The sequence below is a fragment of the Parasteatoda tepidariorum genome, chromosome 4 (assembly GCF_982258835.1).
Source record: "Parasteatoda tepidariorum strain Cologne lab strain chromosome 4, Ptep-v5.0, whole genome shotgun sequence".
NCBI lineage: Eukaryota > Metazoa > Arthropoda > Arachnida > Araneae > Theridiidae > Parasteatoda > Parasteatoda tepidariorum.
Window position 1 is genome coordinate 12,280,429 of NC_141758.1, and position 24,493 is coordinate 12,304,921.

General features: G+C 26.5%; 1 protein-coding gene across 1 annotated transcript; it reads right to left on the bottom strand.

Annotated features, from left to right (window-relative positions):
- Positions 1 to 1,256: 1,256 nt before the first annotated feature.
- On the bottom strand, positions 1,257 to 24,426 carry LOC107451642 (28S rRNA (uridine-N(3))-methyltransferase). The gene is made up of 10 exons (XM_043052172.3): positions 24,216 to 24,426; positions 24,073 to 24,103; positions 22,542 to 22,735; positions 19,863 to 19,930; positions 16,273 to 16,415; positions 13,897 to 14,027; positions 11,056 to 11,125; positions 8,297 to 8,498; positions 4,117 to 4,261; positions 1,257 to 1,477 (listed from the first exon to the last, which is right to left on the bottom strand). The coding sequence occupies exons 1-10, from the start codon at positions 24,294 to 24,296 to the stop codon at positions 1,403 to 1,405; spliced, it is 1,140 nt and encodes a 379-aa protein (XP_042908106.2). The 5' UTR covers positions 24,297 to 24,426; the 3' UTR covers positions 1,257 to 1,402.
- Between the last annotated feature and the right edge of the window lie 67 nt (positions 24,427 to 24,493).

The following is a 24,493-nucleotide window of genomic DNA, read 5'->3' on the forward strand; positions in this document are numbered from 1 at the left end:
CAGTTTGGTGGGAAACAATCAAGTTAGAGGAACCATTAAAAGTCAGAATAACAAATCTTCTTGAACAACTACTAACTGCCTCTCCTTCCACAACTGGGTTAGAGAGAATATTCTCTAGCTTTGGATTTATTCAGTCCAAGTTGTGGAATAGACTGAAAAGGCAGAAAAACTTACTTTTATGTTCAAATATTTTAACAAGAAATAAAGAAAAAATGTGTTTTAAAACTTAGTAAAGTAAAATAAAAATGTTTTGTATTTTGGTGATTACAAAAGATTTCGTTTCAGAGAACCTTTTTTATTTAAAAAAAATTTCTAATGTTTTATTTTATGAAAATTATAAATTTATTAATTACAATTACATTAGGAATTTAGAATTTATATAAAATGAATTATTTTATGTTTTAAATGTGTAGTGTCTGCAAAACAATTCCTAACAAAAAGATACTAAATATAAAACAAAAATTTGAATATATATCAAAATATCGGATACATATCAAAATATCGGATATATATCAAAATATCGGATATTTTTGATATTTTCAAAAATATCATGATATTTACGATCCCTGGTTCCAAGTACTTCCTAGAGACTTATATATTTCCAAGGAGTTTCTAAGAAGTATATTGACTTTGTGACCCATACATCGCTTTTTACACGACAGTCATGCAAAAAAAATTACTTTTGATTTCATTGAGAATATTTAAAGACATAGCGTTTTCTGTTATGATGAACCCTCTCATGCATGTAATTGAAATGAAAATTCATTTATATACAATTTTATTGGAATAAAAGAAAATATAAATTGAAATAAATTATTTCCTCTTGACTCTTTTCACTCACAAAAAAGAAAATTCTATTTAATGTAACCATTTACTAGACTCAATTATTTCATTAACATTAATCTTCAAAAAGCAAGCAAGACGTATGCTTTGAAAAGAATTATTATTTTTTTGTGTGGATTTTTTATGATAATAAAACATGCTAATATTTGTTTTAGTTTAATTTTGGACAAAATTTAAAGCGCACTAAATTAAATAAACAATGCTGTATAAACAAATTATATTTTTTAAATTATATAAAATTTGATATGATTAAGACAAAAGGATTTAAAATATTAACTTAAAAAATATTTGGATCTTTATTATAAAATACATTTTTTTTATTTTTAATTTTACATATATTAATGGAACTTTTAAATTACATATTGATTTACTAAGTTCATGCAAGATGAAAAAGTAAAGATAGCAACAAATAATTAAAATCAGAACAAATATTGAATTTATTAACACATAGTGAAATTATTCATATTTGTACATTAATATGATATGTCATATTTATGATAAATATTTACATTGAATTTCATTCACATCTAAATGAGCTTGTACAACAAAGATCTTGATGCTAAGTATCATTCAGAATGCCTTGTAATTCATAAATTCTAGGTCTTAAGGTAGCCAAAGTTGCTAAAATAGCCTCCTAAGAAAAATATTTATAAACATATAATATTATGAAAAAATAAATAAATAAAGAGGATAAAAAATTATAAATACTGAATTTATGATGCCCAAAAAGTAGTTTTTTTCAGATACTATTATATTTTTATTCATTTTTTTCCCACAACCTTATATTAACTCAAGAGGTTTATGTTGTTTGCATTGCAAACAATATTTTGTCGAGATTCTTAGTAAAGGGGAAGAGGAAATTAAAACAAAAAATATTGAAAACTTATTATATTTTATAACCGTCCTTTCAACAGTCGAACCAATTTTTTAGATTAATGACTACTACCATGTTCAACTCCGTAGCCTTGTAATTTTTAACCCAATCCAGGAAACAAGGGGTCAAGTACACCTGGATTAAGTATTTGGAGAAATTTGCTTCCATGGAGGACTTTTTGATGCAATTAACTTACATTTGCATCACATGGAAAGGAAAACCACATAAATCTCCCACAGTTAGCCCGACAGCAAGGGGATTGTAACCCATGATCCATTTAACGCTAAGGATATTTTACGTCAGCACTGTGGTTGGTGCGAGTCAGGTGCAGAATTTGTATCAACCAGCCATTTCTGGGATTCAAACCAGGTACACCTTATTGGAAGGCAAACGCTCTATCCCCTGAGCCCCCACTGCTTTTTGAAAACTTGATTAGAAAAACACGTTTTTATATTTTACAGCTAGGAATAATGCCCAAATATTTAGTAGTGGGCCAATCTTGCTAAATATTCAGCAAGCCAAATACTATCCTTAATTTAATTTTAAAAAAAAGGGTTCATTTATAAGTGTTTTAAAAAAATTAGTACTGTAAAAAAGCTGAATTAGAATGTTGCTTAACTATGTCATGCTAAATTCAGTCTTATCCTAGGCCTTACCATTATCCACACACGTGAATCATTCCGCCTTTTTTAAATCCATTAGTTTTTGTTTAATGTTATTAAAATCTGCTGCATTCAACAAGTTTATTATAGTGTAAAAACCCTCATGTTAAAATTATGTGACATTTTTTCTATTTTTGTAGGGCTATTTAATTTTTTTGGATTTCATTTAGTTCGAAATATAGAGAAAGTAGCCTTCATAGATGATTTCATTTGTAAAAAATTATTCAATGAAACTCAAATTTATCAGTTTAGTAGCATCGTGTCTTAAAATTCTAATAAATCGAAATTGAATCTTATAAGATGGTTTGAATTATTTCTTTATAACTCATCCCACTAAAGAGCACCCGATTTTGATCCTTTACAAACAATCAAAATAGAAATTTTGGTTTTAGTTTAATGCACAGTATCTGCTACATTTTAGATCGTCAAATTCATGACTTTCCATGACTAATTCCAAGAATTTTTAATGACTTGAGGAAATTACTATTTTCTGCGACAAAAACACCACAATAAATTTAAAAAAAAAAGCATTATAATAACATTAATTGAAATGATAAGTATAATCAAAACTGTTATGCCTTACATTTTCACATTTATAGACTTTAAATTTAAAAAACAGAGTAAGGAAAGAGTTGAAGCAATAAAATAGCTGAAAAAAATACAATAGCAAAAAAAAAAAAAATTCTGCAAAATTATATTCTAAAGATTATTTTCTTATTCATCCAAAAGGAAAGAAATACTCCTGATTTTTATGTTCTTATTTTGAATAAAAAAATTTTGCCCATGACTGGCTAGCTTCAGCTAGAATTTTAAATCGATAAAATAAAAAATAATAAAAATTCTGAAATCACAGAAGTTTCTTATGTCTAGTTTCATAAGTCTAGTCAAAGTTTCCATGTGAATTTAAAAAAATTAAATCATATCTTAAAAATGCAAATATTCTCAGTTAATTTAAGAATCTTTTCTAATCCATTAGAAAATAATTTAAATTTGTGTTGTAATAAAAATATGTTGTGCAAATAAATAAAATCTAATTATTTTTCCTAATTTAAATATTTTCTTACTGATTTGATTTTTTAATGAAAATAAAAATTAAAATCTTTAGAAAAAACATTTTCTTGAGAATAAACATCAGATTTCTTTAGTTGTTCACACAATTCAAAAAAAAAAAAAATAATAATAATAAAAAATAAAGAAACTACAAGAGAAATTTTGCATATTCACATTCATTTCAGCTACTTAAGAACAACTTCAGTTTCCAACAGAGATTGTACAAAACTTACAAAAATAAACCTGTTGAATGTTGTGTAAAAGAGCAAAATCTCCCATCTTTCTTTTCTTGCAACTGCACATCGCCAAAATGACACAGTTAGTCCTTGATTTAAAAAACTTTTTTTTATTTATTACAGTGTAATTTTTCTGTTGTTTTGTCTCATTCATAAAGTGGATTATTATTTATTATAAGTATTTTTCCTTTTTTTAAAAAAAGGAAATGTGTTACAAATTGAACACTTTCCCTGATGGTTTGAATAAGATTCCAAAGAAATTACTATTATTGAAGGACCAGAGTAAAAGATACTTTTGAAATAAAGAAAATGAACAAAATATTTCTAAGAAAGACATTACGAAATTTGATTTTTTTGGAGGGAAAGAAATTACACATCAGTCAGATATTATGATTTTTCTACATAACTATGCATAGAAGATTTCTATTAATAATTCAAAACAAAATCTTACTTCAGTTCTGATTGTTTTTGTTCCTTGAATGGGACACACATTGAGGTAATAGTCAAACAACTCTTTAGGATCATCGACTTCCACAGACTCGTCTTCAAGACAGGCTTCAATACCCTTCAAACCTCCAAATACAATCAGCAAGTGACTGAAATATACATGTAAAATTAAAAATATAAGCAAATCTACTTAAATATAATGTAGGAAAATAGTAGAAGTGGTTCATCATATTTATGTTTAAAAGATTGTTTTGGGAATCAGCTTTATTTTGAAAGAAAAAAAAAAGAAAAAAAAACAGAAGGACTTTTTAAAAACTTTTCAAGGCAAAAATTGCAATTTTAAGAATTTTTGAAATTACACAAATTTTAAAAAGATTTATGAAAAATCTCACTTAGACAACTTTTTTTATTCAAGTAAACTATTAATAAGTAAAGTAAACTAATTTCACAATATAAAATTATTTCAATTAAAAGAACAGTAATAATAGTGCAACCTATGCAGCAGGGCTTGAAAAAGCTCAGAAATTTTACCCGCCCCCGAGGACGGCTTGTCCAACAATGTACCCGTCCTCCTTTGAAACTAACCCGTCGCTTCTAAATAAATAAAAATATAATTTTCTCTTATTTATTACAAACATTTATAAAAATTGCACAATGAATTAGTAGTTACTAGGATTACAAATGCTAGAATTACATTATACAGTAATAAAAGAAATATCAGATTACTAATAGTAACTTAATATTTCGTTTATGAAATAATTTATTTCTTTTATGAAATAATTTAAATGACAAAGGCAAGTTATCTGGAATGTCAATTAACAGGAAAATGGCCGTCCGCATGGACGTCGCATTCGAGAAATTCGTTGTTCTCGGGGAATTTTTGACCGCCGAGGACGGGCGGACGGGCTGTTTTTCGAGCCCTGCTATGTGGCTATTTTATAAGGCAGATTCAATATTTATTGCATCATTAAAATTCACTAAAACTCAATCTTTTAAAAAGACACAGCTTGAATATTTTATTGATAACAGACACACCACTGCAATTTCAGACAGGTAAAACTTCAGAAAGATGTTTTCCTAATTGTAAACTAAGCATTATAAACAAATTCAATAAAAATTAAAATTGAAAAAAAAATTATTAATTAATAAATCAAAACCATATATTAAAAAAAATATGATTATTCTTTTTATAAATATATTCACTAATTTAACTTTTAGTCATATGATTTGTGTTAGTTGTTTCAAATTGTCATTACTTAATATACTTTCAATAAAAAAAATTCTTTATTTCGAGTCAATTTGATTAGTAAATAAATATATAGTTTGGTTATATATTTTTAATCAGAGCTTCTTAGTTTAAATTAAACAGTTCTTTTTTTACAAATTCTGAATGTATTTTAATTTATTTTTGATTAAAAAAGTCATTAGTGATTCTTTAGTTACAATTTTAAAACTCTGTGGTTATTTAACTGTGTTCATAAGATATAAATCATTAAAAATATACTGTATCAAGAATTTCATTCAAATAAATCTTTGTCATCATGAACTATCAAATTTAATCTTTTAAATATATAAATAAGTAGATAACCTCAATTCGTCCAAATAAAGTTTTATGACAGGTGTTTATCGAATTTTTTTTCTCTTTATAATATTATTAAATTTTCTGTTTAAAATTTTTATAAGACACATCCGTTTGAAAAAAAATATTGGACTTTTAAGTATTCCAATATAAATTCTTTCCTGATTTCTCTTTCACCATCTTGTAATTATTTGATCAGGTACAGATAATATCTTATGTAAATAAATATAAACGAATGTAATTACAAGATTATAAAGCTATTGGTTGTGACAAGTTTACAGAAATAAATAAATAAAATTTTCCTCTACAGCCAAATTTAATTTGAATTATTCTTTGAAAAAAATTTTTTTTGAATAAATCAATGTTAGTTAAATGTGCCGTTTGTCATAGAATCTCTTAATTATAATGTTTATTAATTTATCAGGGTAGGCTAATTTCTCGGGAAAAAATTTTGGACAATTAAGTTTCTCAAAATTCAAAACCTTCTCTTGACTTTTTGGGGATTTTAATTGAATTCTAAATTAGCCATTACCTTAAGCAAAACAAAATACTGTAAGAGAAAAGCTAAACTCAGAGTTCAAGAGCACAGCTTCAAAATTTTCCTATTTTTATGAATATTTAAGGCAGTTCAGGGGTTAAGTTTAATGGCTTTGTGTACCACTTTTCATTTTCAAGCCGTAGCAGGAACATGTCTGAGTAAAAGTAATTTTGATAATTTCATGTCAAAAATGCAATAAGTATGATACACAGAATTTTAAAACAAAGTAATTTAGTGGATAGTCTCTTAGTTAGTCATCTTTTTTCCAGGGTTCGTGATTTTTTTGATTTTCTTAAAAAAAATCAAAAAAATCGGATTATTTTGATTTAAATCGGATTTTTTTGATTTAAATCAGATTTTTTTGACTTCTATTCAAAAACACTATAAGAGCTTTAATTTATGATTAAAAAAAGCTTATAAATGTTTAATCAAAATTAAATTAATATTAAAACTATATTATAACAATATTTTAGAAGCTCTAACTTACTAAAATAATTTTTCATTATAATGCATAGCGACCATTTTGATACAAGGGCATGATTGAAATTAAAAGACAAGATAAAATAGATAATTTAAAGAATACTACTTTAACTAGTAACACAAAGTTTCAATTAGCACACCATAATTTTAATTTAAAATTGTGATCTCTTTTTTTTTCCTCGTGATTAATAAAATGGCAAAATAAATGTAACTGATTGTGTTTATAAATGTTGTCATTCATCAAAAAATAAATATTCAATCTATAAATTTTTATGTTAAAATATTCATTTTTAATCCTATATCAAAATACATAAGTTAAGCTAAAAAACATTTTAAAAAAATCTATGTACTCATTGGAATTTTTTTCACAAAAGAAAATCTGATAATTTCAAAGATACCGTAAACATATTATAAGAAGAAAAAAAAAATACCAGTTAATAAACCCTACTGCTTCAAATAGACTTTGAAAGGGAAAAATGACACTATATCAGGAAAAAATATCTGAACTCAGCTTCTTTTTTTCTTTCTTTCTATTTTTGGCATATTAAGGTAATTTCTTTTTAATATTACCTCGAGCTTTAGAAACATAGAAATTTCCATCAATAAACTATAATGTAGATTTTAATTCCATGCTTTTTTAATCAAAAGGTAGAATTTTAATTAACATTTGCTTTTTTTTCTTTTTGAAAAAAAAATCATGTTTATTTACTTTTTAAAGCTATGCAAGTCTATATTAAGACAGCATTAAATATTTACTTTAATCTGTACTTTCAATCTTAAGAATCAAAAGATTTTTAAACATGTAATTTCAAATGTGTTTAACACACACCAAGAAAGAAAGTAATTTCGTTAACTAAAATTAATTAATGCAGCAATTTATTTAAAATAAATTTTAATACTAAGAAAAGAAAATAATAAAAGTATCAATATTTAAAGCACTGCTTCTTAACTTTTAAAATCAATATTATATATATATATATATAAATTAGTTGATTTAAATCAATGATTTCTTTAAAAAAATCATTTGATTTTAATCATGATTTAAATCAAGCTGATTTAAATCAACAAACCCTGCTTTTTTCAACAAAAAAAGTAATTATTGAGTTATTTATAAGAAACAATCAGTATTACCATTATCATATATACCATAATACATGACTTTTACAGTGAAAAATAAACAATAAAAATATTACATACTAATTGAATGAAGATTTAATTTAAAGGATTCATGTTATTCAGCATCGTAATATGCAATTCAGAATTAGCAATTAATTATAATAGCATTCATTTTTTAAAAATAAGCACAAAAGGCTTACTAATATTTGAGAATTTTTACAATTCATTTAAAAAGCTTGTAGTTTACTTATTTCAAATCAAATAAAAGAGACGAAACAAAAAATTTTCACAAATAGTTCAGTACTGCAATATATCACTCATAATAGGATAAAATTTTTTAATTCAATTTTATGAAGTTTTGTGAAAAAAAAATTTTTATATAAGAACTAGTGTTTTGTAAAATCAGTATTTAATTAATAGTATATTAAAATATAAAGATACATCTTAATAATAACATGATAGAGCACTTACTTAAATCTGGGAATTTTTACACGATCTACATTTTGACCTTTATCTGAAGTTCCAACAGTGACATCATACCCTTCTGCATACGGACTTTCTGAAAATATTGCATTGAAACTTTTTGCGAGACGTACGCTGTAACCCCAGTAAATGTTGTCATTCTTAAGAGGTGCAGTGGGAGAAACAGCTTTACCTTTAAAATGCTTCTTTGCTGCAAAAGAAGAATTGGAAAAAGAATTTAAAAAACTATTATTTTATTAAACTTTAGCAGTTTCTGACTTAAAAACAAAATGCTTTTAAGAATATTTAACTAATAATAAAATTTTTCATTGATAAAGCACTTAATATATTATTTTTCATTGAATTTTTCATTGATAAAGCACTAATATATTATTAACATATTTTTATCTTAGATTTGTAGATCATAAATAAATCTAAGAGATAAATACGCTAAATTTTTAAAACATTAAAATATTTTTAGTATACAAAACCAGGCCTGACAACTACTACACGTTTTGCAAAATATTTTGTAGAGAGACAGATATTTAAAAACCAAAGCTTTCAGAATTTTTGGTAATGTTGCCAACAGCCATTTTTTTAAAATAAAATTTCCAACATAGTTGGCAGGGTTTTGATTTGTGACACTTTTCAATAGATAATAATGATCATGGTAGAAGAATTAATGTGGCACAATGGCGGGCATTACAGATCTATATCTGTCTAGCAAGCAAAAATTAATAAATAAAAATATCTAATGATGGGGCTCTGAGGATGTGCCTTTTAATTTTCCAATTATGTTGCAAATCAAAGCAGAATATTCTCCAAGAGATCATGTTTAAAAGAAGAATAAAAAAAGAAAGAAACAGTTATAACAAAAAATAGATGCAATGTTACATTTAATAAAAGAAATATTTAAAATTAATCTAGTTAAGATTTTACGGTTTTACATTATTCGGAAGAGAAATGATATTTTTTTTAAACACTCATGCCTTATCTCACTCAGATATTAACAATGTTGACAGTAATTTAATGTGTAACAATTTTGAACAGTTCTAATCAAAGATTTAAAAAAATAAATAAAATAAGAGACAATACCCCAAAAAATACTATATTAGATATACATAGAAAAATATGCACAATCTATTTAAGTTAAGCTTTGATGGTCCCACTTTATAAGGAGTATGGAAGATTTAGAGACATATGATCTCATTATAATTTAAAAATTATTGAAACAGTACAGTGATGTAAATTTGCTTACATATTTAAAGATAACGAAGAGTTGCCAGTCACATATATTTTTACCCCTGTATAGCAATTAATTATGAAAACAAAACTTTTTCCTTATTAAAAATTACTGAAAATACTATTAGTGTTAAATACTATTTTTAAATAATATTAAGGTTATCAAGTTTTTGACAAGCATCTAATTTTGACTATTTTAACCACTGATTAAAAAATAAAAACACTATCCAAAAAGATACTAAATTAGATTTACATCGAAAAATATGCACAATTTATTTAACTTAAGTTTTGATGGTCCAACACTATAAGGAAATAGAATTAACTGCCTTAACCTGACTCTTTTAAACCACAAGAATGCTTTTGTTACAGGTTTATATAAAATTCTAACAGTCTTATTGGTGATTAATCTGTAAGCCAGATTCTTACAATTCAGTTTTGGCTTTATTCTTAGCAGTATTATTTCTTGATATCTCACCAATAACCGATATCTTGCCATGCCAATAAGTGTCAGTTTGGAACAACACATACACTTGGATAAAACTGTTGGCGTTAGGTCTCATGCCCCATTGTCCAACCATTAGAAATAATACAAAATTTATATAAAATGAATACTCGGAATTGTCTTCCCCTATTTCAAAGGAATTTCCTAATGACGTACTAAAAAAGATTTTGTGAGTTCATGACTGTCACCATTTTTATTATCTTTTAGTACAGTAGGGAACCGATTATCCGGAACGATCAGGACCATCGCTATTCCGGATAACTGATTTTTCCGGTTTTCTGAATCGCAACAAAAAGCCGTTTTTTTTTATTCTCAAAATCAACTAAAAAAATATATATTTGGAAATAATCTTAAATAGAAGAAAAAAGGATGAAGTAACACACTAATGATTGTTTCCAAAATGATGGTAAGGTAAACATCTTTCAAAAAAGAAAGAAAAATCTTGAAATCTTATGAGGAAAAAAAAATTTTTTTTTTTTTTTAAAAAATGGCGGAAAATGTATCGAATTTCGTTTAGGTTTTTTGGTTTTCTGTTTTCCGGATAACGGGTTCTTTACTGTATCTGCAAACAATCTGTCAAATATTAAAATGATTTCTTTATATTTTAATCACCTCTCATTTACTTTACAAAATTTAATACAAAAGCAATGTAAGGAATCACAATACACTATCTGGCATCATAGGGAATATAGAGGATATCTGCTAATACTGAAATTCTGTATTATCACAACTTAGAGCTACATACAAACATTTTAACTAAGATTTGTTCGTAGAATCAAAATTTTGATTAACCATTTGCTTAAAGCACTTATCAAGGGAAAACGTGTCACTCTGGTCCACTTGTTGTGACAGACATCGGCAAGAAACAAATTTCATTCATGTAAAATTTTTTTGGACAAATTAAACAATAGCAAGTCTTAGATAAACAAAAAACAGAACAATTACATAATGTATTTACACAATCTAAATTGCTTTTAACAATGCAACACGGGAAAACTTAAAAACACAAATCTGACAAACTTACAAAACTGTTCTTTATCTAGTTTGACTGTGACTCGAACATTTTCCTTCAAAATTTTGTCTATTACAGCTGGCTGTCAAAAAGAATTGTGAATGGTCAAAATAAAATTTAGCAATAATAAAAGTATAAAAGAAAACTCACAAGACAATATTTTAAAAACAAAATAATCCACCTCATAGGTACAGGTAATTATTGCAGAGGACAAAAAGCAAATAATGAAATTTTAAGACAGGCAAATGTAGTTTTCCATTCTTTTCACAAAATGCAAACACATAAAAACATTATTTTTAACAGAAAAATCAACAACAAAATTTTATGATTTAAACAAAAAAGTTATTAAAACAAGTCTAAAAAATTTAAAAAACCTAAAAATGTACACTAATAGCAAAGCCTAGTTTACATTGAATACAAAATTATTTTTAAGCCAAGACTTTTTTTTTTTAAAGAAAGAAAGGGTTCATTAATGCACTCGTAAAATGGGGAAGTCACAGTTTCAATCACCTGCTCTTTTAAGCTATCATTTCAGTTTTCTTCTTCCAATACACAACTAAAATTTAAATAATAATGGTACAACGAATACAAAGTACTTAATAAACAGAAAATTATGACTGTATATGGAAGTAAGTCTTGAAAGTTATAATTTCAAACGCATTTCTTCACAATTACTATCTGAACTTTTTAAAATTACTTTGTTTTATAAATTACTTTATTTAACTTATACCATTTTAAAAATTATATTTTCTGCCTAATAATCTTAACACACATTTCACCATAAAGCATTTAAGTTCTTAGTATCTTATACCATAAAAATTTTAAAAACAAGAGATTATATGTGTTTAGATTTGATCTGCTGATAATTTTATTACAATGTCATAAAACAATTTAGCTTCCATCAGGATCCTGAAAGTATTTCAAAAATTACATTAATTCATTCTTCAATTCTTATTTTTCTTTTTTTGTTTAAAATTTTGTTTAGGCTAATGTTGAACTAACAAACATTTAATACTATTTGATTTATAATTAAAAGTACACATACCAGTGAATGAGAAGAGTAATTTTGCAGTATAGTAGGGCTCAATTAACCTAACTTTCAATGGACCAGGAATTCAAACTAGTCAGATAATATAGTTTTTTTTTAAAGTGAGAAATAAAATTTGCAAGAATATTGCAATAATCATAAAACAATATTGAACATTTAACTCTTTTGTTAGTGTGTAATTTTCAGGACAAAAATTCAGTTTATCTGAAGCAATTACCAAAATTACAAAATTTTTATGTTAGCAGAGGTGCCAACATGAATGGTAAAATATCCAGTAGATTTTTTTGAAATAATATAAATTTCATAATTGCTGTTAAATGTATTAAATATTTTATGCATGGGAAATTTTAAGGATTTTTATAGTCATCAAAATAGAAAAAGTACATTTTCTTGTTGTGATTAATATTAAATGAACTTGAAATGTTAAGCATTGTTTACTCATAATTTTGAATAGAAATAGGCATTTAATTTATGAAAGATAGTTAAAAGCTATTTTAATTAATTAAAAAAGGGAGTTCTGAATAAACATAAATTCAAAATTCCAGTACAACAAAGTTTTAAACTGATTTCTATAAATGATGCTCGCTTCATTACAAATTAATAACACTTATTTAAATATTCAAGCAAGCAATAATCTGTGCAAAAATTCTAATTCAATAGGGAATTTTTTAAAAGAAATTTACTCAATTTTAAGGAATTTTTAAAAATTTACAAAAACCAGGAGAATTTTTAGTAATCCAGTAGATCTGGAGAAACTGGCAAAACTCCAGTAGAGTTGGCAGCTATGTGTTAGTAACATATTTTTTTAAAGCTGAATCACATAACCAAACAATGTGTAATTTAAGGATTACACATCCAGGAGTCTGTTTAGAAGAAATTTGGGTTCGCTAAAGGACCCTTCACAAAATATCTTTTCATAAAAACGGACCCTTCATAAAATATTTTATCTTAAAAACTTTCTTCCCTTCACATATTGATTTTTCTTTTAATTGGACCCTTTACTAAATTGTTTATCTTCATTATTGTTTTGTTAATTGAATAAACCCTTCCCAAGGCAGAAAACTAGAAAGATGGATGTAAACGAATTAAGTTTTGTCTTCTGCAGATGATTCTTCCATTATTCGACCAAAATTAGTATTCTGCGTTCAGCAGTATAGGCTGAATACCAAATATTTGTACGCTGCATCTCTAATTTAGAAGCAGCAATTGCTCTTTATTTTTTAAAAAAAAAATTTTTTTTATTATAATTTTACAGTGCTCAGCATAATCTTGTATGTATTTACAATTTAAAAACTCCTTGAAAAAGTTTTTTTTTACCCTATTCGCACAAATTCATAAAAGCAGGATCCTGGTTGAAAGAATGTGAGTAATTTTTTCATTATTGTTAGAAAACCGGACCTTTCACAAAATGTCTCGACAGACCCCTGACATCATCATTAATAAATACATAATTTATTAATTCTACACTCTAGTTAAATCATTCCAAACTTCCTTTGCAGCCTTTACTAATGTAATTAATTCATGAAAAAACCCATTACATTTGTAATTAATACAATTTATGAATCTATATATTTGTTTATTGAAGTGATTTATTAACCCCACTTTGCAATTCATATTGATATATTTTTTGAATTTTACATGATAATTTAAGTTTTAATATAAATTAAATTTTTTTGAATAAAGTTGCATTTGCATTAATCTTAGCTCATTTTTAATATCCTTAGATATAGTTAAATAACGAAATAAAGCAAAGGTAGATGAAAAAGAAGTGTATCTATACATCAAAATATTTAGTTTCAATATACCTTTTGCAAACCTATATTTATGTATGATCCTTTGCCTTGTTTAACTGGCTTGTTTAAAACTATCCCTTCACGATACTCAGACTCATCATTAACTGATAAATGTGATGGAAGTTGAAGTGGATGTATTTCACCTAAAATAAAATTTTTAAAGCCAAACTATAATATGCTAATAGATAAAGAAAACAGATTTTATAAAAGCTAAAATACAGGTTATTTGCAGAATTTACTCTGGCAAAGTTTCCCCAATTGGCATCCAGTGGCATGTAAAGGTGAGAGGATGAGGATATAAAATGCAAAAGCCCTGATTAAAGGCTCTTTTAAATGGAGTACAATCATAGGGATCAAGAAAGCCAACTCTATTTAAAAACTTGAAAGAAAATAAAGAGTTACCAAAATCTATTTTTTATTCTATTTTCATTACTTCTGATTACACAAATGCAGTTACCAAGCACAAACTAAACAAAACAACATAATTCTTGATATTGATTGTCGTAGAAACCTCTCGTCCACAACAGTAAGACTCCGTTTGGGCCATTTCAAGTACATGAAAATTTCTTCCCATAAAACCTGATAATACCCTATGTGCAGAAATTGCCCCCAAACCCAATAAATACCAGAGCAGATTCTCAACTGTCTAGACTTTCAGGCTAGACTTTTGAGCTTGGCTCACCACCTGAGGACATGCTACACAGTCTTCAGGTCCAGAACTCACAAAACTCATTCTCCAAACTTTTGGAAATATTCAGCAATGCCACAGACAAGTAAACGACAATTAAATCCCATGAAGCAGATCAAACAAAATTGATTCTATGCTTTTGTTATCTATCAGCACAAAGTCAGCTAAAAATTATATGAACTGTATACAAAGAAACATTAATTAGTAATCACTTTAGATTACAAAAAAGTACTGCTGCTGCAATGAGTTGTTTCAAATTTTTTCTAATTCTCATAATACAAAAACTTACAGAAAAATTTTCCACTTTCCCGGAGAAATGTTTAAAGAACATTCTAATCTGAAAATGCCACTGACGTGAACTAGCTGAAGTAATTTTATGTGAAAGTTGAAGTTTTAGAGTCCATTTTGCGATTTACCAAAAACTATTTTAGCAGTAGAATTTTTTTGCAACCATTTGAGATTTTATCAAAAGTATTGTAAGCATTTTGGTAAATTATTTTAGAAATTTACTTTTGAATGTGAAAAATTAAATGTCAAAACACATTGTAATCTTTTTCCAAGGATATTCACTTATATATTTCCCAAACAGTTAACAAAAACCAATTTTTATTTATTCATTAATTTTTTTACCCTTTTTTGGAAAATAATGTGGCAATAAAGCCAGATAAGTTTTTTAAAAAAAAATGGATTTATTTTAATCAGAAATTCAATGTTAATATTTATTTCAGATAATAAAGAATTTTAATTTTTCAACCGAATGGAGCAAGACATTGGTGTTAATTACATGTCCTCTAGAAAGTGAAAAATCAGTTGTTTCTGCCAGAGCATTTTCTTTATTATTGCTCTGTTATTATTTCTCAAAAGCATACATCAAATATTGTAAATCATGTTTTTGATAATTTAATGGTATGGTTAAAAAATGGTTGTAATATAAATTTTAGACTATAAAAAAAAATATTAAATTTGTAAGGATTTCTAAGTTACAAATCGTAATTTTGTGCCCGAAGAACTAATATCAATCCACTCCTATGTTTAAATTTTTTGAAACTTTATCTGTAGGGGTGATTGTGAACAAAACTCAAAAATCCTGAAAATTTCTTGAGTAAAATCATAAATGACGCATTTCAAAAAATTAACGTCTTTATAAATTTAAATCATCAATATTTCACAACATGAAATTGTAAAAAAATTATATGCAGTACAATTTAAATTAATAATTATGTATAAGTTTACTTTTATCTCTAATCACATCTATCATTCTACCAGAAAAAATATTTACAAATGAAAGAGATGCCAAGCATAAACTCTAGTTCTAATATTTCTTTAAATAAATTATACAAAAATTTTTATTCAAAAATGTGATCACTGATTCCTTGAAACTTCTGGACCTTGGACTTCCGGAACGCGGTTAGATGCACAATTATTTCTGCATCTGTGATCAGCTTTAATATGAGTAGGAGAGGCAAAATGCACAGTCAAAGCGATCCAGAAAAAAACTTTGCATGCAGTTTCCGAGATTAACATGTGATCAAAGTGAGAGAATTCACTTTTTCACAATTAGTAATACACATTTAATCTATTTTTCAACCAGTAAAACTCTTTTTTCATAAGAAATAAAAAAGCAATTAAAAAATAGTATCATAATTATGAAATAATATAATAATTATGAAAGTAAAGCATTACAATTATTGCGACAATACCTGTATGCTCCAAATCTTTATGAAGAGGAAAGTAAAACTTTCGTAGATACGGAGGACACTCCAAAAACTGCAGAATTCTAACCATCTGCAAGCATCCATGATTCTTTTTATGTAACTTCAAGTTATCATCAGTGTCTTCAAATCTATAAAAAACTTTAAATTATTAAATTCTGACGAAATGAAAAAGTAGTCTTCTAAAGAAAATTATATAATCTGGAAAAAATTTTCAGTACAAGTTTTAGTACAGTACAGAACCCGTTATCCGGAAATCAGAAAACCGGAAAACCAAAAAACCGGAACGAAATTCGATAAGTTTTCCCGCCATTTAAAAAAAATTTTTTTTTCTCATAAGATTTTAGGATTTTTCTGTCTTTTTTAAAGATATTTACCTTACCATCATTTTGGAAATAATTATTAGTGTATTACTTCATCGTTTTTTCTTCTTTTTAAGATTATTTCCAATTTTTATTTTTAGTTGGGTTTAACAATAAAAAAAAAACGGCTTTTTGTAGCGATTCAGAAAACCGGAAAAATCAGTTATCCGGAATACCGATGGTCCCGATCGTTCCGGATAATCGGTTCCTCACTGTAATTAATCAACACTTTCTGCCTTAATGAAAATATATATATAAACAGTGAAACATCACATTACGGACACTTCTTTAAAATGGATACCTCTCATAAGGGACCTTTTTATAATTCCCTGTGAATCTCCTGTGAATAAACTGTTATGCACCCTCTCCACCAAGCAAACACCCTTGTAACTGGATGTGACATTTATTCCCTTTTCAATCACCTCAAATCAAACACCATTTTTCCTAAATTAGAAAAAAAAAACTATTTCTACTTCATCTTCCCACCAATTTTTTAAAGCCTGTAAATTTTTTGCTTTATTCACAATGTTATATGTTAAGCTATTTCACCATCTAGCAACCATTTTCTAGTCACTTTTTTTTTTTTTTTTATCTTTGCAAAGAAAGAAGAAAAATGATACTGTTTTAGTGAAATATTTAAGGCAGCAGCAATTTTTTTTCTCTTTTTCTGGGCAACACAAGTTATGAGACACCACAAGGTAAAACAACAGATTAAATCCACTCAACTCCTCTTCCCTACTGAAAATTCCTCTCTTCTTCTAATTAATTTGACCATTGTACCTGGGTTTAAAAAGAAAATCTCATCATCAAGGTACTCATAGGAATCAAAAATTTATTCTGACTCTTGACGAATAACAGAGTTGCTGTGAATATAACAACACCACAGAATTGGTGCCTTACAAGTAGGTATGTTCTTTTTTTTCTATGCAAAGCGGGAGGCATAGCCACGTTTCCTGTCAAGCGATGGGTATGTGTTAGGGAAGGCTAATTGGTCAAACTGAATTCAACCAAAAAATGATGAAATTGGTGCAAAACTGCTAATGGATTTAAAAATGTACCATGAATATATAGCAAGTTGCAGCCATATAAAATAAATATAAAAAGGTAGATATATATGTCAAATTTCTTCATCTATTCTTTTTATTCTGAAAATATAATTTTGATAAGTGTTACTAAATATCAATGCAAATTTTCATTATAGATCATTTAATTGTTTCTATATCATTGCAATTATTGTAAAAACAATTCATGGCAACAGCTTTCATAATTAGCGGACATTGTTTCGTATCCCAAGAATGCTCGCTTAACAGAGGTTTCACTGCATACGTATCTATCTTGCATACAAAATTCTAAGCTAGGATGTGGACTTTTTGCTTTAATTTCCTGGTTTGGTTCAATGTTAAAAGGATCATAATTACATATAGTACAAGTTTCATAAAAATGCATTAAGATTTGGTTTATAAACCAGATTTCTTTTTTCTTTTTTTTTTTTGACAATTTGTTTTTGATGTACAAGCGTAGCTCAAACTAAATAAAATCAGAAAAATATTTGGCTAAAAGAACATTTATAACAAACGGACAAAAAAATTACTGTAGCATATTTTCTAACTTTTTTTTCAACGTAACAAACATGTAAACTAAATTATGTTTTAAAACAGTCTCTCTTGATTAGATGTGTAAGCAAACAAGGTATTAAGTGTAAAAACACAAGTAACAGACATACAATTTGATGTCAAATTTGTTATAAAATATATAGATTTCATCAGTAATCTCTCAATTCAATTATTCACTTTTCATTATTTTAGCTACTAGATGGTACTGTTTAATTATGAAATGTAAAACTTTTATTTTCACTATCTATCCTTCTTGTTAAGAGCATTAGCTTGCCTACTTGTAAATTATGCCTATTTAATATTAAAGTCTTATCTTAAAAAACTACTGAATTGAGTAAGTCGAACCAGGTATGACAGCACTATTGGAGTAAACACAAGTGAAGACAAACACAAGTGACCATGCACCAACCCAAGGTAAGCAATATTTTCTCTGCTACCTTTTATTCGCTAAGTATGTGATTTTCAACAAAATTGTATTTGAATGAAGTTGGGTATAACATGCTGAGATGCCGGAGGTACAGTGGCGCTCACATACGTAAGGACTGTGTTTTCAAAATAAATGCGCCATTATATTAGATGAATATTATGTTTTAATCAAGATATCTATAATGACGAATTCTACCTTAGTTGAACTTCAATCCTCAAATTATTCATTCGCGTTTACAAGTGTTTCAAAAAGTTTATTTAAAAAATATAGTATTTTGTTAAGTTTCTTATACTTAAGGACAGTTTGTCTAATCATGAGTTATTGGATGATTACAATCAATTTATCGATAAATGTAAGTGTAATTTACTACATCATCTTTGTTTGATGCTTTAAAAGATTACATTAATATATTTGTTTTCTTTTTTTTAGCACAAATTTCAACATTATTATGAGTAAAGAAAAAAATGTTAGCAATGAACAGAGATGTGGAATAGATACTCTGAGAAAAGAAGGTTTAAGCATTAGAGAAATTGGTAGGTGGTTAAAATTATCAAAAATAGCAGTTTTCCAAGCACTGAAATCAATTCAAGTGACCAAAAGTATTGAAAAAGCATCCCGAAAACCATGTCCTCGCAAAACTACCGAACAAGAAGATCGAATTATTCATCGAATTTCTGAAGCTGATCGGCACAAAACCGCCCCGAACATCAGAAAAGAATTCACTGAATTAACAGGCAAGCACGTAAGCCATAATACCATCAAACGGCGTTTAAAATGAGTTTCAGTTTATGGGTCGCGTATGTAGGAAAAAACCGTTGATGTCAAAGAAGAATATAGCAGCTCGATTAGCTTTTGCAAAAAGACACCGAAACTGAACATAGGCTGACTGGAATCGAGTTATATTTACAGACGAATCGTTCAACAGAATGGGCACATATAAGTTTGTTTTGTGTGTTTTTATGTAATTAAAGAGTGATACCTATAAACCGTACAGATTACTAGCTAAATGCAACACACTCTTCATCCTCTCAAATAAGGAAGAAAAAGAATATTAGGATTTAGAAACTAGCCCAGGTTAAAAATTATTATTTCTAATAGTAACAAAAACAAATTAAAAACAATTAACTGAAACAATGATATGAAAATTAGTTTCCATAAATAAAAACTTAAAAATACCTTTCCAAACTGCTTTCACTGTACACAATAATTTCATTTACTCGATAAATGGCTGCACTTCTTGCAATCTAAAATAATATTAAAAAAATACTTTATTTCTAACTGTTAAATCAGTAACAGAAACCTCAATTACCTGAATATTTTTTAAACAATCTCTCAAATATTAAATTTTTTTTTAACAGTAGCTTATTTCTAAGTAAAATGTGATTTGTATGATTTGAAAAGTTTAAATAAAATGGTTCTAAAAATATAATAAAATAAATTATTAAACAAAAATAAACACAATGTCAATTTTGTACACTTTTCGATACAATAAAAAATTATTTATAACAAATAAACACCAAACATCAGTAAGTATGCAGGCATTATTTTTTTAATAATATTAGTTTAATATTAAATTTATGTAACAAATTGTATTTCATTATAGTAATTGCAAAGACGGTGAAGAAATGAAATTCCAAAAGAATTTAATTGAAAATAGAAGAAATGCAAACAAATTTTGGCCATGACAACCATATTTGAGTTATGATTACTTTCAATTTGATCTGTTGCAATTAACAACAGAAAAATTATTTTTAACAAAGGAATCCCATATAAAATAGAAAATGTTTGATGAAAAAATAATCCAACAGTAAAAGTCGAGCATAAACATTGAGGAAATTTATCAAGATTTGCTTTTTCTTAGTTAATGATAGATTATTTAAAATATTTTGTTTAAATTTATGTATTAATTTAGAATTTTTTTTTCTTTCTTAACTATAATTGAGTTTTTAAAAATCTAAGCAATTTCAATAAGCAACACTGGTTGATAAAGTGCCAAAAGAACAATCTGGTAACATAAGTGACAAAGTTCTCCCTAGGAATTAAGGGGCAGAGTGCTTCCTCACTGAAAAGGGCACTTTGAGTTTTGAAAGGGCACTCTCATTTAAAACCATTAAAACTTTTCAAAATGTGTAATATTATATAATAACTGAATTTGATCCTCAAAAATTTTAAATTACCCTCTTATACTATTTTATGTGTGTATTTCAAAAAAGTAATTCATACTTATTATCAAAATAAAAGAATAATTTGATGTTTATAAAAAATAATTAAAAGCATGCTAAAAAACAATCACTGTGTCCAAATATTTTTTCAAAAAAAGTAAACTAAAAAAAAATATTAATTGATAAATAGCGTAAAAGCTTTATTCTATAATCTAAACGGAAAATTATAAAAAAATAAATATAAAGACGAATTTTTTTAAAAGGCATTTATTTAAAAAATAATTTTAAAACTTAAAATCACTGAAATTTGTTAATATACCTTCAGCCTCCCCCCCAAAAAAAAGAAACTTAGAAAAATTTAGCCGGTTGAAAAAAATCCTAACAAAATAAATATTTGTAACAGAAATAAGAATTAAACATATAAACACACATAATTTTACCAGTGTGCAATTATCATTTAAACTGCTCGTTAATATTTTAAAAAGGAATATGAATAAAAGACCATGATTTTAAGACATGGCTGTTCATTTTTACAAAAAGGACAAAGAGAGCCCATCAAACAGCATGCGGGCTACACATCTAAAAACACTTATAGAGAACACTGAAGTGAAGAATAAAGAATAGAATGTTAAAAAGACTATTATTATTAAGATTTGCTTAATTTTAATTCTTGAGTTACTTCATAATAAATTACTTAAAAACTTTTGCTTAGATTTATTTTCTGTTTTATAATTTTTCTTCTTCATATTTCTAAAATCTGTAATTGAGATTACAAACACATAAGCAACTTCATCCTTTGAAGTGGGTAAGATTTTATAAAAAATCAGAACATGGTTAAAAAAAGAAGAAAAAAAATCAGAACATCTTTTGGCGCAATACATACAACTATTTCTAGAAGGGAAAATGAAAAGCTTAAAAAATAGTGCTTAGGAACTGCACTTAAAAAATTTTGTTTAATGTGGTATATTTTTTTCATTCTCCATTAAAAAAACAAACAAACAGATACATGCTTAACATTTTCAAATAAAAAGATGAACCAAAATAATATTAAGAAAGTGTTAAAGCATGCATGCGTACATAAGTTGAGAAATCTCTGAATCTGATATTTCTTGATTTTGAAAATAGATTCCTCAATATAAAGATAGATCAAACGATAGAAAGAAAAGTCATAGTTATTCCAAAATAAATTGTATTTAATCGCTATACTAAAGAATAAATATATAAAAAAATGAAAGAAAAATATAATACATTATCTAAAAACAAAGATAATCAAAATATAAAGGAAAAAAAACAAGAAATTAAGCCATCACTTAAAGTAAGTGGATATATAAAAGTACTTTCAATTTTGCAATAATCGAAATTAAATGGAATGCAATGAAAATTCTCTACAATTTTATGGGCAAGAGAAAAAATATTAACAAGTTTGTCTTTAACATCCAATAAGCAGTCAAATGTCAACTAGTGTATGCTTGTGATTTTTAAGAATCATAAGTTTTATTGTATTTTTAAATAGAATAAAAATTAAAAAATGACTAAGTTTTGAAGTACATAAAATAGTAATCCGAGAATTTAGTGACTATTTTCACAACTTATATAAATAAAATAATAAAAATATTCATTAAAAGGATTGACTGCTGAAAAAAAGGGATTGACGTTTGAAAAATGGTATGAAATAATTATATTTCATACATACATTAGCAACTAAATGTGCTTTCAAACTCGGAGTTTGGGCATTATCCATAATCGATCCTGGAACTGCAATGCTAACTGTATACCAAGGCTTTTCAATTTTATCTTCTTCTATAGGTTCTTCTTTTTCCTTTGATTGTAATTTGGCTTGCTTCTTCAACATTTTTTCTTCCTTCCATTTACGATATTCTTCCTTCTCTGAAAGAAAAAAAAAGCAGTAAGCATCTTAATCAGGAATACAAAACAACCAATGGCATGTAGGCCAAATGTAGCCCACCAAAGCTCTTTGACTTCCTCCAAAGCTCTTTCCTGAAACAATCGAAAGTAATAATAAAGAATAAAAGAAAGAAGAAAAAAAAAATTTTTAGCCAGGCTCTATAACAAAAAGTAACCTATCTAGAGTAAATTCTCTCTCAAAGTATCAGAATGTGACCAGTTTGATATGAAAGTCCATTTATGCAATGGTATAAACTAAAAGAGAAGAAAAGAAAATTTTGAAAGTCTATAACATTAATAATAAAAATATAATTTCAAAATTCAAGCACCAATCATCATATTAATTCAATACTATATTAGTGACATATTTTGAATAGTGAAATTTTTAGGATAAACATAAACTTATGTAACTTTTAATATTATATGCCCATTAATTTATAATAATTTCGAAAGGCACTAATCAAGCTAAAGTATATTTAGTTAAATAAGTGTCATTTATAACTGAAAAGAGAAAAAATATCAGAAATAATATTTTATACATAATAACATAGACTAAAAATAATTTTCAGTAGTTAAGGTTATCTAAAGTTCTAGATTTCTGATGCTGTAATATTTTTTCTTAAAGTAAAAAAGAGAGCTATAAAAAGGCACGTAGGCAGGGTGTGCCACCTATCTAAAAATAGTTAAGGAGAAAACTGGCAGTTTACTAAAGCTAATTCAACTGTTATGGATATTTATGATTTATACAGAACTGTAGTTGAATAATTGAACCTATAATTTTCACAAATAAATTCATCAGTAACTTTAAAATATGTTATTAATAAAAGTTTTAAAAATAACAGAAAAAAAATTATCTTACACCATCTTATTAAGCTATGGAGATTCTACAAATTACAAACATACAATAGCTCATTTGTTTCAAACTGAAATAAATACGAAATAAGGAAACTAATCTTTGCTGATCCAAGTACTTTGCTTCCAAGTACCAAAATTTCTAATAGATTGCACAGCTCAAATTATGATTTGTTTATTTAAATCATGACTTAAATCAAGTGATTCTGTTAGAAAAAACTATTTCATTTTAAAAAGAATTATTTAAAGAACTATTTGATCTTAATTAATTTCATGAAAGTTCTGGGACTGAAGAAGGAGGTGAAATGACACTAAATCAGCCCTCAACTTAACTTTTCTGTTAACTGAGAGCCGATAAAAGTGTATTTAAAAAATACATAATACAGTGTACTTTTACAATACGAAATGCAAGAACACAATTACAATAAAAATTAAAGTTATTATTGAAGTTACATCAAACTACTTACTTTTCGATTTCCATTCTCTCCAACTCATACCCTGAAAAAAGTTTAAAAAAAAAAAATTTAAAGTTTTTAATTAAAGCAAAATCAAATTTTTTTTTGTTTATATGATTTACAACAAATATAAAAGGAAGGAAAAAATTACTTACAGGTGCTACAGACTCCTTAGAAAACGCATTTTTTAATGATTCCTTGTTTCCATTTTTCTTAAACGAATTTTCGACACTCATTTTATATAATTCTTACCAGAAAAACGCGAGATCACACACAAAAAAAGTAAACAAAAGTATACCATGTGTAGTGGTGATGGATTGATTGTAAATTATTGATTGATGGAACATTACAAATGTGCGACAAGACATGTTGAAAAATATTCTATGCTTTTAGCTTTCTGCTAAGCCTTTTGCCAGCATTAACTGTAACCATC

Excerpts from the sequence above, each read along its gene's own strand:
- LOC107451642 (XM_043052172.3), bottom strand. The coding sequence starts at position 24,296 with ATGAGTGTCGAAAATTCGTTTAAGAAAAATGGAAACAAGGAATCATTA. Across the intron at positions 24,104-24,215 it reads CTAAGGAGTCTGTAGCACCT|GGTATGAGTTGGAGAGAATG; the intron begins GTAAGTAATTTT and ends AACTTTTTTCAG. Across the intron at positions 14,028-16,272 it reads TAAAGATTTGGAGCATACAG|GTGAAATACATCCACTTCAA; the intron begins GTATTGTCGCAA and ends ATTTTATTTTAG.